The sequence below is a fragment of the Misgurnus anguillicaudatus genome, chromosome 3, assembly GCF_027580225.2.
Source record: "Misgurnus anguillicaudatus chromosome 3, ASM2758022v2, whole genome shotgun sequence".
NCBI lineage: Eukaryota > Metazoa > Chordata > Actinopteri > Cypriniformes > Cobitidae > Misgurnus > Misgurnus anguillicaudatus.
Genome location: NC_073339.2, coordinates 2,152,997 through 2,171,215, shown reverse-complemented (window position 1 = coordinate 2,171,215; position 18,219 = coordinate 2,152,997). Strand labels below are relative to the sequence as shown.

General features: G+C 36.7%; 2 protein-coding genes across 2 annotated transcripts; both read right to left on the bottom strand.

Moving 5' to 3' along the window:
- Positions 1–373: 373 nt before the first annotated feature.
- On the bottom strand, positions 374–2,467 carry LOC129445217 (uncharacterized). The gene is made up of 2 exons (XM_055206389.2): positions 2,174–2,467; positions 374–1,134 (listed from the first exon to the last, which is right to left on the bottom strand). Exons 1-2 carry the CDS (start codon positions 2,424–2,426, stop codon positions 374–376), a joined length of 1,014 nt encoding a protein of 337 aa, XP_055062364.2. The 5' UTR covers positions 2,427–2,467.
- A 483-nt stretch (positions 2,468–2,950) lies between these two features.
- LOC129445215 (uncharacterized) lies at positions 2,951–16,346 on the bottom strand. Its single transcript, XM_073860057.1, has 5 exons — positions 15,942–16,346; positions 14,378–15,328; positions 8,281–8,819; positions 7,852–8,185; positions 2,951–6,588 (listed from the first exon to the last, which is right to left on the bottom strand). The coding sequence occupies exons 1-5, from the start codon at positions 16,216–16,218 to the stop codon at positions 5,600–5,602; spliced, it is 3,090 nt and encodes a 1,029-aa protein (XP_073716158.1). The 5' UTR covers positions 16,219–16,346; the 3' UTR covers positions 2,951–5,599.
- Positions 16,347–18,219: the final 1,873 nt, after the last annotated feature.

The window sequence follows — 18,219 nt, the reverse complement described above, 5'->3', positions numbered from 1 at the left end:
CTAAAATGATTCAAGTGTTGTTTCTTCTGATCAGTCTTAAAAGATCCTACATTAGTGACTCTCTTTCCACAGATGAATCAGTGTTAAGGTTTCTCTCCAGTATGAACTCTCAGATGGACTTTGAGGTGACTTGACTCAGTAAACGTCTCCTCACACTGAAAGCATTTAAAAGGTTTTTCACCTGTATGAGTTCTCTGATGTAACAATAAATGGGCATGTCGACCGAAACTCCTCCCACAAAGACTACAATGATGAGGTTTCTCTCCAGTGTGAACTCTCTGATGAACACTTAATTGAGATGAATCCCAAAATCTCTTCCCACATTGAAAGCAGACGTAAGGTTTCTCTCCAATGTGAACTCTCTGATGGAGTTTTAAGGAAGCTGAATGAGCAAACGTCTTCTCACAATGAGAGCATTTTCTCCTGTATGAATTCTCTGGTGTGTCACTAATTTTTGATGTTGATTAAAACTCTTTCCGCAAACATCACAGACGTAAGGATTCACTCCAGTGTGAACTCTCTGATGAACACTGAAATGAGATGGACTAGAGAAGCTCTTACCACAATGAGAGCAGACGTAAGGTTTCTCTCCTGTGTGAACTCTCTCATGGACTATCAGCTGAGCTTTCTGATGGAAACGTTTATCACAGTGTGAACACTGATATATTTTCTCCTCACTGTGAAATTTTGTGTGTGATTTTAAAGAGCGTAAACACTTAAAGGTTTTTCCACATTCACTGCACTGATACGGTTTCTCATTGGTGTGTGAAAGCACATGTGCCTTCAGATGATGGTTCCGGTTAAATCTCTTCTCACAGTGAGGACACTCGTATGGTTTTTCTCCTGTGTGAAATCTCTGATGACTATCAAAATATTCTTGGGTTTTGAAATATTTGCCACATTCAGTGCAGTAGAAAGACTTTTCATCACTGTGTGTCCTCATGTGACGTTTCAGCTTAGATAAGACAACAAAATCCTTCCCACAATGCTCACAGTGAAACTGCTTCTTCTTCTTCTTCTTCTTCACTCTGTGCTCTCCTGAATGAAGTTTCTTCTCTTGAGTTTGTGCTGTCATACCCTCTTTTGATGTTGATGATGTTATTTCTCCATCCACACATGATTCATTCTTCACATCTGAAAGAAACAAAAACTTCTTACTTAGAATCGCACAGTAGAGATTGATTTGAAATTCTGTATGCTTTTCTACATTCACACAGAGACATTAAAGAGTTGTGGGTCCTGTTATAAATGCATCAGTGTTGCCAGATGTACAATAATTATCGTATTTGTACCACAATGTTGACTTCTGTACAATCAATAATGAAGAAATGTACAGTATGTACAGTAATTTTTTGACACTTCAAATCATAGGGCTTCTATATTCATTGTGGAGCCTATGTTTTAAACAGTGTTTAAATCATAATTTTGAGGAGAACTTGAATGTGTCTTACGCTTGTCTCCCATCTCTTGGTTTTGACTAGAAGAGATACAGCTACAACCTAAACCTCACGAGATGTTGGGTTTAGGTATGGGGGTAGGATTAGGATGAATACAGCGGTCCTGGCTAGATGGAATACAGCTTAGGCCTAAATCCTGTGAAATTTTGGGTTTAGGGGTAGGATTAGGATAAAAATCCTAAAATCCGAGGTTGCATGAGATTTCATTGGTTGCTGTATCCTAGCACACATTACATCTTCTCGGCTCTCTCTCAAGAGTAAACGATCCCATCACGCCGCATTGGTCAAGGTCAGTAATTTCTAGTCAGTTGTTTTGACCCTCCCACAAAGGGACAACTAGTTATGTATCTAGTCTACTGGGTAAATCTTCTGGCTATCAAAAGTTGTTCGTCTACATAGCTGTATTCTGCACATTTGTGTACGATAATCCAAATACCATAGTTTTGAGCTTCTGGTACGATCCTTGAACATTTCCAATCTGGCAACCCTGAACTGCATGCATCACACTTATGTATGAGTGTTTTAAGGGGTGCATTGGAAAATTTAAAATGACAAAAGTGATATTTCTATTATATCCAATGATATAATGCCCACAAAAGTGTAAGTACCAATTAAAAAAATATTTTCGAAATTATCAAACTGAAATACTGAAAAACTCATTAGGATCAGCAAGCATATTAACAGACAACCAAACAACAACAGAGAAGGAAACAAACCTGAAGGAACAAAATCACCATAATGACTGTTTTCTTCCTCAGTGTGATCTTCCATTGGTTCTGTTTTTATCTCCATTTGGTTTCCACTGTCCTCCTGTTTGACTGAACACATGTTGAGTTTGGTCTGCAGGATCTGCTGCTGTTCTCCAGCGTTACAGACAGAATCCAGAGACTCTGTGGAGGTTTGATCAGTAGATTCATCATCCTGTAAGTCCTGATCAGTTCCTGATTTACAGCACATCACATCCATCATCAACACTAAACTACACAGAGACAAGACTCTGTTTACACTCAATAAAATGATTACAGAAAATGAACAAACACAAAATAAAACTAATGTAAACGCATAGATGTTTTCTTCTTCGTACTTCTTCTTCTTCCCGTTTAATACACAACTGTTAGGTCAGTTCTGTGATCAGTTACTTTTCTCTGTCCCTCGTTCTCAATGCAAATCAAAAGGTGATTGAGCTTTCTCTGTAGCCGCTCAGTGATTTTTGAGATCAGGGACAAAACAGGGTTTGATTTTCTGAAAAAATCTTCATTATTTTAAAAAAAGTATATACATATTTGTTAAATGAGGGTTTGGGTGTGTAACCATGTTTTGGAACAACCTCCCATTTTTTTTAGTTTGCGGGATCAGCACTGAAATGTCTATAAAATATTTTTTTAGGAAATGATCACAAATATTTTGATTCTTAGCAGTTTTTAATGGTCTTAATCACTAAAAAATGTTTTTAAAATAATCATATCACCTTTGAAAAGTTTAGACGGTTTGCGGTTTAGGCTGTACACTGTAAAAAATACTTTGCTGCCCTAAAATTTTTTGCCGAATCAACTCGGATTTACAAGTCATTTCAACTTACTATTATTTATCTTGACTAGAGATAAGTTGGTATAACTACAGGTGAGTTGTTATAACTAATAAAATTAAGTTGACTTTTCTCAACTATATTTTATAAGTTGTGACAACTCATTTCTGTTGACATGACTTGTAAATCTAAGTTGATTTAACAAATTTTTTTACAGTGTATGGATTAATCAATTTATCATTTAATATCCATAATGAACAGTGATACTTAGAAGCATACAAATTACACAATAACTTTCTATTAACAAATATTTTTGAGGGAACTAAACAGCTCATCTTTACAAAAAAACAAAACAACAACAATATATCATTCTGACGGAGTTGACAAGGCATCAATGGTGTTGACATGACGGAGTTGACAAAGTACCATGTTTCCTCTCATAACACATGTGCTTCTCACAAGAGCCATGTTGTTTATCATTCATTTCTTGTTACCTTTATACTTTACTTAAAATAAGCATTTATAACAGAAAATATCATACAAATCTTACATTACATTGTTTATAGTGTTGACACACTATGGTGCGACATGCAAAGTATTACCAAATAGGTATACATTTAAAAGAATATTAAAAACTTACCAGAGCTAGAGTGGTCTCATGGCATTTGAAAAAAAAGGAAGTGATAAAGGGGTCCTCAGAGTTTTGGTTGCCCTCAATGATTCCTGATTATTTTTTTTTTTTTTAAGTCTGACGGTGTTGACAAAAACTCAGGACACAAAATCAGTTTTTGAGTTGTAACTTTTAATGCTCATTAAATACACATAGTAAATATAACATTTAATTTAAAATGACTTTTAATTGTTTTTAAGCTATTGTAATGTAATGACACCTGCTTCTGGACAAGGGTTTTTACAGACACTGGTCCCATATCATATCATTTAGAATTAAAAACATTTCTAAAACAAAATGAAATAATATTTAGTTGTGCGTTTATTATCCTTTTTAGTCTTGTAGTTAAAGGTGCTGTGTGTAATTTTTAGAAGGATCTCTTGACAGAAATGCAAAATAATATTCAAAACTAAATTATCAGGGGTGTATAAAGACCTTTCATAATGAACCGTTATGTGTTTATCTACGTTTTATCTACATACACAGAGGGTCTCCTTACATGGAAGCCGCCATTTTGTGCAGCCATGTTTCTACAGAAGCCCTTAACGGACAAACTTTTTGTCTCCAACGATGACATGTTTGTCCGGTTGCATCTCTATGTGCTTTAAAAGCAAGAGGTGAGCAGTGGAATGAGCCGTTGGTTGCAATTCGCAACCTCACCACTAGATGACGCTAAAATTTACACACTGCACCTTTAAGTGTATGTGTATAATATTAAGTATTTTTTACCCACAAACTGTGTTTTATCTGGTGGACATGTTTTGTCCGTGAGATCAAGAATCACTGATATGATAGAATGTAACATCTAACATTCACACATCTAAGAAACAGGTAATCGCTTGAAATGAAAAGTCAAGGGCCCCCCTCTAAAGCAAACACTGATCACCATAATGGTGGTTTGTTGAAATGTATTTTTTTACACTAATGGAGGTTGCAAATCTGGTATTAATTTAATGCAACAATCAAAAAACAGTTTTTAACATTAATGGTTGCTTGCTATCTGGGAACATTTTGCTGTTATGTTTATACTTCATGTTTAGTACAATGTCAAGGGTATTATAGAAGTGGTTTTGGTAAGTGAAAAATGCATAGATAAAATTTTAAAGAATAAACTCAGTTCGTTATGCTATGCTAACATTAATTCTGTTGTCAGTTCAAATCAACAGCGACGAAGTGATTTGATTAAAATAAAGATGTTTTATTGAACAATCTTAGTTGTATTTTCGATGCTCTGACTAAAATGAGGAGGTGTTATTATACCAAACGCTGACAGTGGACATCACAACATTCTCATGACATTAGGCTGCACAATTAATCTCATGTGTTTGTCACGTGCATCTCGTCAGTAAAGCCGGTTTCTGGAGTTGTAATAAATCACCATCAGCTGCTTTCAGATGGAGCGGCTTTTACTACACAGAGCTCTAGTTCACTGATGAGCGGAGAAATATCGCATTCATAATCACGGATAAATCGCCTGTGAATATGAACGCGATATTTCCACTCGTCATTCAACTACGACTCATTTTAAAAAAAAATAAAACCGTTACAGAAAATTCTAATGGTTTACATTAAAATACCAATAGGAACCATTAGCTTTTACCATTAAAACCACTACACTGTAGTGTGTTTTGGGCTATATTCCATTAGAACCAATAAAATTCCCAATAAAACCAATAGAATGTTCGTTATTGGTTACGCTCCATTCTTCAGGAACGAGAAGAGCAGGGGGAGTTCATTAGATTGATACAAGAGTTGAAACTGTATCTTGATCGTTTTCATTTGTATTTCAGGATGTCCTTCGATCACTTTGAAAGTTTCGTAAATGTTTCAATGGTGTGATTGCGTGCGCTGTAAATACAGTTTTGTGTGCTGTACCGCCACGTCTCACTCTTTTGACATACTGCAGTGGCTCTGGGAATGTGGCGTTATGATCAGATCTCATTGGCACTATGATGATTTCAGTGTAGTTTGTTCTTCAGTATGTTTCTTCTTATGATGATGCTGAAGACTTCTAAAAGAAGCAAATCTCTCTTCACAGATCGAGCAGATGTAAGGTTTCTCTCCCGTATGAACCCTCTCATGGACTTTTAACCTACTTGAATAAGCAAATGTCTTCTCACATTGAGAGCATTTGTAAGGTTTTTCACCTGTATGAGTTCTCTGATGTCTCACAAAATTTTCACGTTGATTAAAATTCTTCCCACAAACACTACAGTGGTAAGGTTTCTCTCCAGTGTGAAGTCTCTTATGGATTTTTAAGGAAAATGAATGAGTAAACGTCTTCTCACACTGAGAGCATTTGTAAGGTTTTTCACCTGAATGACTTCTCAGGTGTGGCACTAAATTGTAATGTTGACTGAAACTCTTCCCACAAACATCACAGCGATAAGGTTTCTCTCCAGTGTGAACTCTCTTATGGCGTATCAGATGAGATTCATGACTGAAAGCTTTATCACAGTGTGAACACTGATAGCGTTTCTCCTCAGAGTGAATTTTCTGGTGTAATTTTAATGAACCTGAATCTTTAAAGGTTTTTTCACATTTACTGCACTGATACGGTCTCTCATTAGTGTGTAAAAGCATGTGTTTTTTTAAATAATATTTGTGGTTGAATCTCATCTCACAGTGAGGACACTCGTATGGTTTTTCTCCTGTGTGAATTCTCTGATGAACAGCAAGATTGTGTTTGGTGCTGAAGTATTTGCCACATTCAGTGCAGTAGAAAGACTTTACACCACTGTGTGTCCTCATGTGACTTTTCAGCTGAGATACGATGACAAAATCCTTCCCACACTGCTGACAGTCAAACTTTTTCTTCTTCTTCTTCTCTCTGTGCTCTTCTGAATGAAGTTTCTTCTCTTGAGTTTGTGCAGTCAGTCTCTCTTCTGATGTTGAGGACGTTATTTCTCCATCCAAAAATGATTCACTCTTCACATCTGAAGGAAACATGATAAAAATTAAAATCCTCTTTTCACTCTTAAGCCCTATTTGGATGGTAATTCTTTCTCATGGGGACGTAAAGCATTTTCAACATTTACAGGGATTAGTTTATGATTTTATTACCACCCGAATACATAATATCTACGTTTTTCTCTGACCACTCATTTAAAAATTCCCAAGCAGTGTGGAAATTTATTACCATCTTAATGAGTTTATAAATGAGGATCAATGAAAAAGTCACTGTGCACATTGATTAAGACCAGGGGTTTTCAAAATGTAGTCCAGGGCGACTTTCTTTGCAAGCATTTTTAACACCTTCATATCTGAAATGATGAAAAGTTAGGGTGACCATACGTGCCATTTTTCCCAGACACGTCCTAGCCAGGATTTCGGGTGGGTCCTTTGAAAGTCGCATTTGGTGACTGCATATGTCATCGAGGTTTATCTCAGAACGTGAAGTAGATGACGTATGCAGTCGACAAATGCGACTTAACTCAGACCAACACCTCACCAATACAAAAGAACAAAGAAAGGAAATAAGGTCTCATCTGGGAATTATGGGTAATCAAGTACACTGAAAATCGGTGATGCAGTCTGCAGAGGATTGTGGAGATCTGGAATACATCTGGTGTGTAAAAAAAACTTATAAAGGTCTTAGAAAGAGCAGTTTTAGGAAACCTCTCAGAGACGTATTGCAGATGAGCAAACAATTAAAATAATACATCTTCTCTTGCAGATGTAAACGCAGACATCAAACAGATATCTCAGAGATGTATGTGTGCTATCAGAGACATTAACATTAAACATTAAACAAGTGATGTTTCTTGACATTTTCTATATACATAGCTCAAATTCATTGCATTTTCCTGTTCTCTTTTGATTGACAGGATATATCGGCCATGACCAACAACATGGAGATAACAAACACTGAAAAAACTTGTGGACACACCGGTTGCACATGATTAAATTAATTAACATTCATTTAATTAAAAGAAAACTCGTTTAAATCATGTTGAACTGATGTACATAATTAAATTACGTCACAACTTTTTTACATTTCATTGGAAAAAAAATTAATTCAATCATGTGCAACCAGTGTTTTTCTGTGTTCATACATACATACAAAGCACCCTAAAAATGTTCTAGCCAATTGGGGGCCGTGAAATGGTGCCAGGGGGCCAAAGTTTTATGACATTTTATAAAATACATTAATTTTACATGCGAGTGAATTGTGGTAAAAGACAACAGAAGAAACATACCTGAAGAAATAAAAGCATCATCATGACTGTCTTCATCTTCCACGGTGTGATCTTCATCTGCTGTAGGTTCAGTTTTTATTTCTGTAGGTTCAGTTTTGATCTTCATCATGAGGTTCTTGCAGTCGATGAGTTTGACTGAACACATGTTGAGTTTGGTCTGCAGGATCTGCTGCTGTTCTCCAGCGTTACAGACAGAATCCAGAGACTCTGTGGAGGTTTGATCAGTAGATTCATCATCCTGTAAGTCCTGATTACTGTCACACACTGTAGTGTCCTGAGCGTCTGTGTGCTTTGACTCAGTATAACAGAGTAAAGTCAGACTGAGCTCGGAGTCCTGTGTGGAAGATTCACAACAAACACACACAGAGTAAGATTAGAAATGATTTGATGTTGTCTGATTCAGGTAAAGGATGTTTAAGCTGTACAAACCTCTCTCTTCAGTCCTTCATCTCCTCTTAATCTCAGCTTTGTCTCCAGTAACGCCACCTCTTTCTTCAGCTGAGAGATTTCTGTGATGAAATCATCAATATCCAGCATGGACAGATCAGTTCCTACTGATTTACAGCACATCACATCCATCATCAACACTAAAATACACAGAGACGAGACTCCGTTTACACTCAATAAAACATTCAAGAGAGAAAAACACTGAGGATACACAAACACATCACACGCGAGCTCTTTCTTTAGTGGGTTTATTGGCGGACTAAAGAGCTGCAGAGCGCCTCCTGCTGTACTGGAGAGAGAAGTATGGCGTTTAATCAGACCCAAAAGTCGCGCGCACAAAAACCACGCGCGAGCGCGAGATACAAGCGCGCAGAACACTATTCCCGCGCGGACAAGCGTCCTCGCGAGCGCACAGAACACTATCCGCGCGCGGAAAAGCGTCCCCGCGAGCGCGCAGAACACAATTCGCGCGCGGAAAAGCGTCCTCACGAGAGCGCACCTCCGCTCAGCGCGCACAAAATGCAGTCACGCGAGCAAAGGCTTGGATGAGCGCTCGCTCGACTCTCTCTATGCTCTCACAGTTGCACCACACGCGCTCGCTCGATCAAGATGACTTTTGAGACTTTGGGGGCGGGACATTGACTGATGTCTCCGCTTCTGTGATTGGTTGTTTGATTTGATTAGTGACACGCATGATCTCTTGTTCCACTATCCGTATCCAGTCAATCTAGCTAGAGAAGACACGTTTATATGACTATTATGTCGGAGCACGTAATTTTAATGATTGCAAAACCAAACAACAATGCCAATTTTATTATATATTATGTTTACTGTTCATCATCTTGCATATATACTGTAGGCTACTGCTACATATTGACATTGTCAGGTCACAGAGTTGGTTCGGACTTAGCATTAGCAAACTTTAGTATAGTCCTGTACAAAACTTTATAAAAAAAAGGTGATATTATCTAACAATTGTAATTTTAGTGTACCTTATCAGCATGACAAAGACTGTACATGTATAGCATTTTCAGTTGGGCTGTGTACAAATAAAAAAAGAATAAATAAATGTAAGATAGTTAAAAATGTCAAATGGAACAGTAAGATTTTTTTTAAATATACAAAACAAAATAGTATAGTGTAAAGTATATTGTGTAAACAAAGATTACCAGAAATGATACATACAAACACCAACTCACTATAAAGAAATTATGGACTGCTGTGTTGGTGTGTATAAAAGTGTATGTGTATATGTATATATAAAAAAACTAAAAAAAAATAGATACTAGTTTTTTTAATATAGTTTATTCTGTATCTTTTCAGGGTCAAAATAGCATTTAATTTTACATTGTTGTTGTATTTGAGTTTCCCAATGAGTTTCATTTGCCATAATATGGTTGTTAAATTATCTGCATATTAAACAACAAACAAAATGAATACCTTAAAATAAGTATTATTGTTTGGTTATGTTTGGACCCTTAATAACATTAACCATGGTTTTATTGTGGTAAAAGTATAGTAACCATGTTTTTTTGGTGTATTGATTACTATCAGCAACCCCATGGTTTTACTACACTTACCATGGTTTAATTATGGTTTTTAAAAACCATGGTTATCAAAACCATGGTTATTTGTGGTTACCATGGTTTTACTACAGTAATCATGATTTTTTGGGTTTAACTGTAGTAAAACCATGGTTCATTTTTGTAAGGGGAGCTTATTGCATGGGTTTAACAAGACTAATGTTCTAACATAAATTACGTACTCCGACATAATGGTCATATTAAAACATGTTTTCTCTGCCTAGATTGACTGGATACGGATAGTGAAACAAGAGACCATGCGTGTCACTAATCAAATCAAACAACCAATCACAGAAGCGGAGACATCAGTCAATGTCCCGCCCCCAAAGTCCCAAAAGTCATCTTGATCGAGCGAGCGCGTGTGGTGCAGCTGTGAGAGCATAGAGAGAGTCGAGCGAGCGCTCATCCAAGCCTTTGCTCGCGTGACTGCATTTGTGCGCGCTGAGCGGAGGTGCGCTCTCGCAGGGACGCTTTTCCGCGCGCGGATAGTGTTCTGCGCGCTCGCGAGGACGCTTTCCCGCGCGCGGATAGTGTTCTGCGCGCTCGCGAGGACGCTTGTCCGCGCGGGAATAGTGTTCTGCGCGCTTGTATCTCGCGCTCGCGCGTGGTTTTTGTGCGCGCGACTTTTGGGTCTGATTAAACGCCATAGAGAAGGCGCTCAACATCGTCAGACTCGCACTGGTACCCAGATAGCAGTCAGTTCTGGGCCAATTCTGGCTTTTTTCCGCCAGTGTCGGCTGAAAGCCGTACAGATTTTTAGTGTGTGCGCCAGAACTGGCCCAGATGAAGAAATTGTATACCAGTAGTAAACACTATTTATAGCTGTTGGCCCAAGTGTAAGCATATGCAGCTGAGGTCCGGGTCTACTAAAGTAGTGCCTCAGTGTTATCGGGCCGAATCTGGCATTGTGCAGTCGGACTGACTACATTGCATTGTGCCTGGGCCGATTACGGCTGAATATAATACTGCCAAGATATGCATGATGTCAGAAATTCAGTATGTGGCCCGATGCCAGTGGAACTGAACCATGCCGGCTGTAACGCTGTTTGGCGGCAATTTAAAAATGTTTATGCTTCAGACGGACAGTATACAGTACACGGGCCGATTCCTTGACGTGACAATCAGCCTTTAGCTGTTGAACGGCAACATCTCGACTGCCGTTACTGATTTCCCAGCTAGAAATAAAAAGTTCTAAGAACGTTCCCTGAAAGTTCCCGAATGTTCCCAAAAACATTCTGCCAACGTTAAAAGCGGCTAGTTTTTTTTAAGTTCTAAGAACGTTTCTGTTGTCTGAACGTTAGAGTAATGTTACATTTTACCATTTTAAACGTTATGACAATGTCATGTTTTAATGTTCAAACAATGTTTAAAACAACAACTGTTTATTATATTGACTTGTTTAATTGTTATGTAAATGATAGAGAAGCATTGCATTTTATTATTTTATAAAACATTATTTCTGTATGCAGTAAATATATTGCTGTAGAAAACTCAATTCACTAGGTTTGGATGTTGATGTTTTGTTTCATTTGGGGTCACCCTTGTTGTGATTGGTGTTTGTTTTGGTTGGACTTTTGACCCTTGACTTTTTGCTTGCTGGTTTTTTCCTGGTTGTGTTGACTTTGTGTTGATGCACCACATTTGTTATGAACATGCCAAGTTAATAGTGTTATTCTGTGGTTGTTGGTACATAATGGTAAAGATCATCACCTAATGCGTTTACTAATCAAAACTTTATTTTCTGTCAACGAAGTAAGTGAGAGCCAGCACTTTCGCGGCATTTTGTTATTGAGGAGTTTTGGAAACTTTGGACAGGGGGTATCTGCTGTGTGGCTGGGATGTACAGGCATCGGGAATCAGACTGTGGATCTCAATCATGGTGACAATTAAATGAAAAACTTCATGCTGCAATGCATTAATTAACAAATTACAAACCTCATTCAGGACTCCCAGCATGCACTGCAGCATGGATAAATAAGGATTTTTTAAACAATTTTAATTGTCACCATGGTTGAGATTCATAGTCTGATTCTTGATGTTTGGGTATCCCAACTATACAGCAGATATTTTTTGTCCAAAATTTCTAAAACTCCTTAATGACAAACTGCTGTGAAAGAGTTGGATCTAGTATGCAATATTGGCAGAGAATGAACTTTTGATTGGTGAATGAACTGGGTGATGGTCTTTGCCGTTGTGTACCGGCAACCACAGAAATACACTATTAACTTTTCATAACAAATGTGGTGCATTACCGCAAAGTTAACACAACCAGGAAAAAACTAGTAGGTAAAAAGTCAAGTGTCAAGAGACCAACTAAAACAAACACGAATCACAATAAGGGTGACTTTAAATGAAACAAAACATTAACATCTAAACCTAATAAGTGAATTGAGTTTTCTACAGCAATATATTTACTGAACATTCAGAAATAATGTTTTATAAAATAATAAAATGCAATGTTTCTCTATCATTTACATAACAATTAAACAAGTCAATATAATAAACAGCTGTTGTTTTAAACATTGTGTGAACATTAAAACATGACATTGTCATAACGTTTAAAAATGGTAAAATGTAACATTACTCTAACGTTCAGACAACAGAAACGTTCCTAGAACTTAAAAAAAACTAGCCGCTTTTAACGTTGGCAGAATGTTTTTGGGAACATTCGGGAACTTTCAGGGAACGTTCTTAGAACTTTTTATTTCTAGCTGGGTTGAATCAAGCAGAGCACAAAGCTGAGCTTGCCTTTGACACCAACATCATCATCAACAACTGGTAAGTCACTCATTTAGTTTTTATATGTTAAACATGCATGAGAACAATGAAAAGGAATTGTTTGCTACATATTCAGAAGCGTGAATTTTCCTGCACATTTAGCCAGCTATCACGGGTAGTTTTAATATTGTTGTTAGTATAAGGTGACCAGATTTTTAAAATGAAAACCGGGGACATTTCCTAGTTAAATGGTCAAAATATCATTAAAATCTCATTTGTTGTTATCTATGAATTACAAAATGGAGACAAAATGTTTTTTGAAAGTTTTCTTCTTTTTATTGTTGTGGGTTCACTGCAAAAATGACTGACTTCTTACTTAATAGTATTTTTGTCGTTTGTTCAGCTCAAATATCTAAAAAATCTTAAATCAAGATGCATTTTCTTGATAAACAAAATCCCCTATGAAAAATCTAGCTTTAAGAAAAAAAATTAAGTGAATTTGTGCTTAAATCATTTCTTGAATTAAGTTTTTAAGCACAAATTTGATATTTTGGTCTAAAAATTAGACTTATATTCTTAGGTCATTTGCCCATCAAGAAAATGCAAAATATTTTATTTATATTTGTACTGAAAACAAGAGAAAAATACTAATAAGAAAGTAATTTTTGCAGTGTTTCTAATTGAATATTTTCTGTATCCTAAAAATCTATTTTCCCCGTTTTTTACAAGAGACATACCCCATCATCAAAAATGACTTCTAAGGTACTTCTTCAGCTGATTTAATAACATTGTAAACGTGAAGAACAGAAGGAATAATGCAAAATGTAAACATATTTAGCCTACACAAAACAAATGCTCCGTAACATACTGTGATCAGTTCACTTCATTGGTTTATTGTTTTAATTTAGCATGAGTAGTTAGTACCTTAAGCCCCCATGATTTAACTGTTTTCATATCTTATGATAACTTGATTGATGATAATGACGCTTTCTCATTAGTCTCGTAGTAAATTCTTCATCGCAAAATCAGTGGCGTGCACATCTAATAAGTAGCTCGCGGGCGCGGCCCCCTCTACTGGTGAAAATAATCATTACATGATTGCTCCGGTCTGGTACTTGTTGATAGGGTTTTTCAGTGTATTTGCTGGTTGTTTTGGACATGCTGTAAAACGGGGACAGAACACCAAAAAACGTGACAGTCCCCGGAAAACGGGGACGTCTGGTCACCTTATCTTACATACTCATGTACAAAACACTGTGCAGCATGTTTACTTGCTAAACAAGCAGTGCACTCCGACATAATATTAGTTTGCCTCCATATAAACTCATCATTACTCCCGCTCGGGTTTGAATGACAGCAGAGAGACTCGCCCACCGTCTCACAGATCACCCCCTCATAGTATTCAGCACAGAAGCGGTCGAAAGTGGACAAAAGAGACGGATTTAAATACCAGGTGTAAACGTAATGGGTCTCTCTCGTCCACTTGTGATCCGATCGACGAAAACACATCTTAATACCAAGTGTAAACAGCCCCTTTTTTGTCGTTCTTCTCCGAGCTCTTTTGCGCTTTCTCCAATGAAGACAGGTCTTTAAATCATGCTTTAAACCGTAATGTATCCCTTATGCTTTGTTCTAATACATGTATCAATCTCTCTACTCTTAATAAAAAGTAAATACAAAACCATGTCATTTTGTTAAACATGCAATTTAAGAGCTGTCATGCATATATTCCCAACTCAGTGATTATAATACTTTGCATTAAAAGAACAATCAATTGCAGTGATGAGGTTTCTCTCCAGTGTGAAGTCTCTCGTGGATTCTAATAGATCTTAAATCAGGGAAGCTCTTTCCACAATGAGAGCAGATGTAAGGTTTCTCTCCTGTATGAACTCGCTGGTGCTTTAAAACATTAGCATGTTGCCTAAAACTCCTCCCACAGACATTACATTGGTAAGGTTTCTCTCCAGTGTGAATTCTTTTATGGACTTTGAAGGAAGTTGAATGAGTAAACGTCTTCTCACAATGAGAGCATTTGTAAGGTTTTTCACCTGTATGAGTTCTCTGGTGTGACACTAAATAATCACGTAGACTGAAACTCTTCCCACAAACATTACAGTGATGAGGTTTCTCTCCAGTATGAACTCTCTGATGAAGTCTGATAGAACTTAGAGCAGTGAAGCTCTTGCCACATTGAGAGCAGACGTAAGGTTTCTCTCCAGTGTGAAGTCTCTGATGGGTTTTTAAGTGACCTGAATGAGAAAACGTCTTCTCACAATGAGAACATTTGTAAGGTTTCTCTCCAGTATGAAGTCTCTGATGGTCTTTTAAGGAAGCTGACTGAGTAAACGTTTTCTCGCACTGAGAGCATTTGTAAGGTTTTTCACCTGTATGAGTTCTCTGGTGTCTCACTAAATGTTCACGTTGACTAAAACTCTTCCCACAAACATCACAGTGATGAGGTTTCTCTCCAGTGTGAATTCTCTCGTGGACTCTCAGATGAGATTTATGACTGAAACGTTTATCACAGTGTGAACATTGAAAGGGTTTCTCTTCAGTGTGTAGTGTTTTGTGTGACTTGCACTGATACGGTCTCTCATTGGTGTGTTTCTTCAGATGATGTTCATGTTCTGTGTGTTTTCTCTCTAAATATCTCAATGTCTCTCCAGCGCTGATGCAGGAAAGAGTCGAGGACGTCATTTCTCCATCCAAACATAATTCACTCTTTACATCTGACAGAAACATGAAACAATTAAATTGACTTTTATTTATATAAAGAAGGATGAATTGAGTTTGTGTATCTTTTCTATATTTACACAGAGAGAGTAGACAGCTGTCAGTGTTGGTATTATAGCTGCTTAGGTAATTACATATTGATTAAATCAAATAGTTTTGTCTTTTACTGAATTTATACTTAAAACCACATTTTCCTTATAATAGTTTACTATGGTAAACAGTTAACATAAAATTTAGCTTGTTGTGTTTCTATTCAGGGCTCATAAGATGACTTGATGTTTGCTGCATACTCTTGTGAAAAAAAATATATTATTGCATAACTATTAACACAAAGTTTTAGAAATGTGAAAAATATATTCTTGGAGCTTTCCATTGCTATGATTATTTTAGGTTTACAGTATGCTATTAGTGTTATAAATATGTATTAACAACTTGATCTCATCTGTGGGCCCCTTACATTTGACAAAATTCTCACTCCGTCATTTTCTTTCTCAAAAAGGTGATGAATTCAAACTACACACTTAGAGCTACATAAACAGTTTGTGTGGGCCCGCAACAATTCGTGTTAAAAATAGTAAAAATGCAACAATTGTGGAGACATAAATTTACCTGACAGAAAAAAAACATGACCATCACTGTGTTTGTCTTCATATTCATCAGATGTGGTTTCAGTTTTTATTTCTGTGGGTTCAGTTTTGATCTTCATCATGAGGTTCCTGAAGTCGATGAGTTTGACTGAACACATGTTGAGTTTGTTCTGCAGGATCTGCTGCTGTTCTCCAGCGTTACAGACAGAATCCAGAGACTCTGTGGAGGTTTGATCAGTAGATTCATCATCCTGTAAGTCCTGATCAGTTCCTGATTTACAGCACATCACATCCATCATCAACACTAAAATACACAGAGACAAGACTCTGTTTACACTCAATAAAACACTCAAGAGAGAAAAACACTGAGGATACACAAACACATCACACGCGAGCTCGTTCTTTCTTTCTTTAGTGGGTTTATCGGTGGAGTAAAGAGCTGCAGAGCGCCTCCTGCTGTACTGGAGACAGAAGACACTTAAAACTTCTCATTCATTTCGCTAATACAATCTTGGAGACTAGTTTGGGAATACTGTCTGGGAAATGTGCACATAAAAATTGCTTTATTTTAAAGCAATAACTTTGCAGATGCTGTGTTAGTAGAGTAATAAACTGTTGTTGTAAATTATGTCATGTTGAAATACCATTGGATGTAGCTATACACTGCAAAATCCCGAGAGTTAAATTAACACTGCTCAGTGTTTATATAGGTCCACTCTCCAGAGTGTTAAAAAAGTAACACCGGAGAGAGTTAAAAGCTACAATCTGTGACTTTATCCTCTCTATCACCATCTCTGTTTGAAAACTGAAATTGCATTTTAGATCTTACTTGTAGAGTTAGATGTTGGCTGTTTCATTTAAAGTCACCATGATTGTGATCAGTGGTTGTTTTAATTGGACTTTGAGTCTTAGTCTTAACTTTTTAGCTTTTTTGGCTGTTATAATTACATGTGTTTAAAACATGTTTGTTGCGGCCAAAGAGGAAACACTAATGCATTTATATGGTTGTTAGGATATACTTTCAAATAACACTCTCTTTAAAAATGATTTCTTCAGTGATTTCTTACTAGAAGTGTTTATTTCTGTTAATAATATGATAATTTAGGATGAAATCCAGCCATCTCAGCAGTCTTTCATTCTGAACCATTTTTAAACACTGACACTTACCAATTTTCTGCTGCATAATGTAGACACACAAACATCAAAAATCTGAGTATAAATCACAATGATGGTGACAGTAAAATAAAAAGCTTCATGCTGCAATGCATGCTGGGTATTAACAAATTACAAACCTCATCCAGAACTCCCAGAATGCACTGGGGCATGAATAAAGAATTAACTTTTTTACCATTTCCTTTGTCACCATCATTGTGATTCATACTCCGATTCTTGATGTCTTTGTATCTACATTGTTTTTAGCGGTTAATGCTTTATGTGCACACTATCAAAGTCTTTTAGAATGTCAAACTGCTATGAGAGTTCTGGAGCTTAAACTGTAGTATTTCATTATTAACAGATAAAGATACTTTTGATGAGTGCGGAAATCTATATTAATAAATCTGTTCATTTAAATGTTTATGTTTGACATTATATATTAAACATCAATATTCAATTACACAATAGCTTTTTCTTTGCTATAACTTATGTGTTTTAAACACACTAAAACATAGCAGTTAGAAAAAAGTAACAAGCTAACAGTCAAGAGTCAAGTCCAACTAAAACAACCACTGATCCCAATAATGGTGACTTTAAATTAAACAGCCAACATCTAAACCTAAGTTAAGAAAATGACTCTACAAGTAAGATGTAAAATTTAATTTTAGGTTTCAAACAGAGATGGTGATAGAGAGGATAAAGTCACAGATTGTAGCTTTTAACTCTCTCCGGTGTTACTTTTTTAACACTCTGGAGAGTGGACCTATATAAACACTGAGCAGTGTTAATTTAACTCCCGGGATTTTGCAGTGTAGATATAGCTACCAATGGTTTATTTTGATAGAACATTTTAAAAAATATCTTTAAAAAAAGACGTAATTTAGAAGTAATTTTCTATCCTGGTTTTGACTCTAAGGCCCAGTTTACATGTACATGGTTATTTTGAAAAACTGAGACATTTCCCTTTGTTTGCGCCCTTCGTTTACACGCAGAGAATTTGCCTCTGAAACCGATTCTTTCTAAACACTCCGTCCAGAGTGGAGATTTTGAAAATCTTTGTTTGCACGTTGGTGTATGTAAACTATAACAAACGGGTGTTTATGCAGCCAGCGTCACAGTATGCGCAAGAGCTTGCATCTATGTCA

Coding starts and splice junctions, on each gene's coding strand:
- LOC129445217 (XM_055206389.2), bottom strand. CDS start 2,426: ATGATGGATGTGATGTGCTGTAAATCAGGAACTGATCAGGACTTACAG. Junction 1,135..2,173: donor TGGTGATTTTGTTCCTTCAG/GTTTGTTTCCTT, acceptor TGTTTCTTTCAG/ATGTGAAGAATGAATCATGT.
- LOC129445215 (XM_073860057.1), bottom strand. CDS start 16,218: ATGATGGATGTGATGTGCTGTAAATCAGGAACTGATCAGGACTTACAG. Junction 15,329..15,941: donor TCATGTTTTTTTTCTGTCAG/GTAAATTTATGT, acceptor TGTTTCTGTCAG/ATGTAAAGAGTGAATTATGT. Junction 6,589..7,851: donor TGATGCTTTTATTTCTTCAG/GTATGTTTCTTC, acceptor TGTTTCCTTCAG/ATGTGAAGAGTGAATCATTT.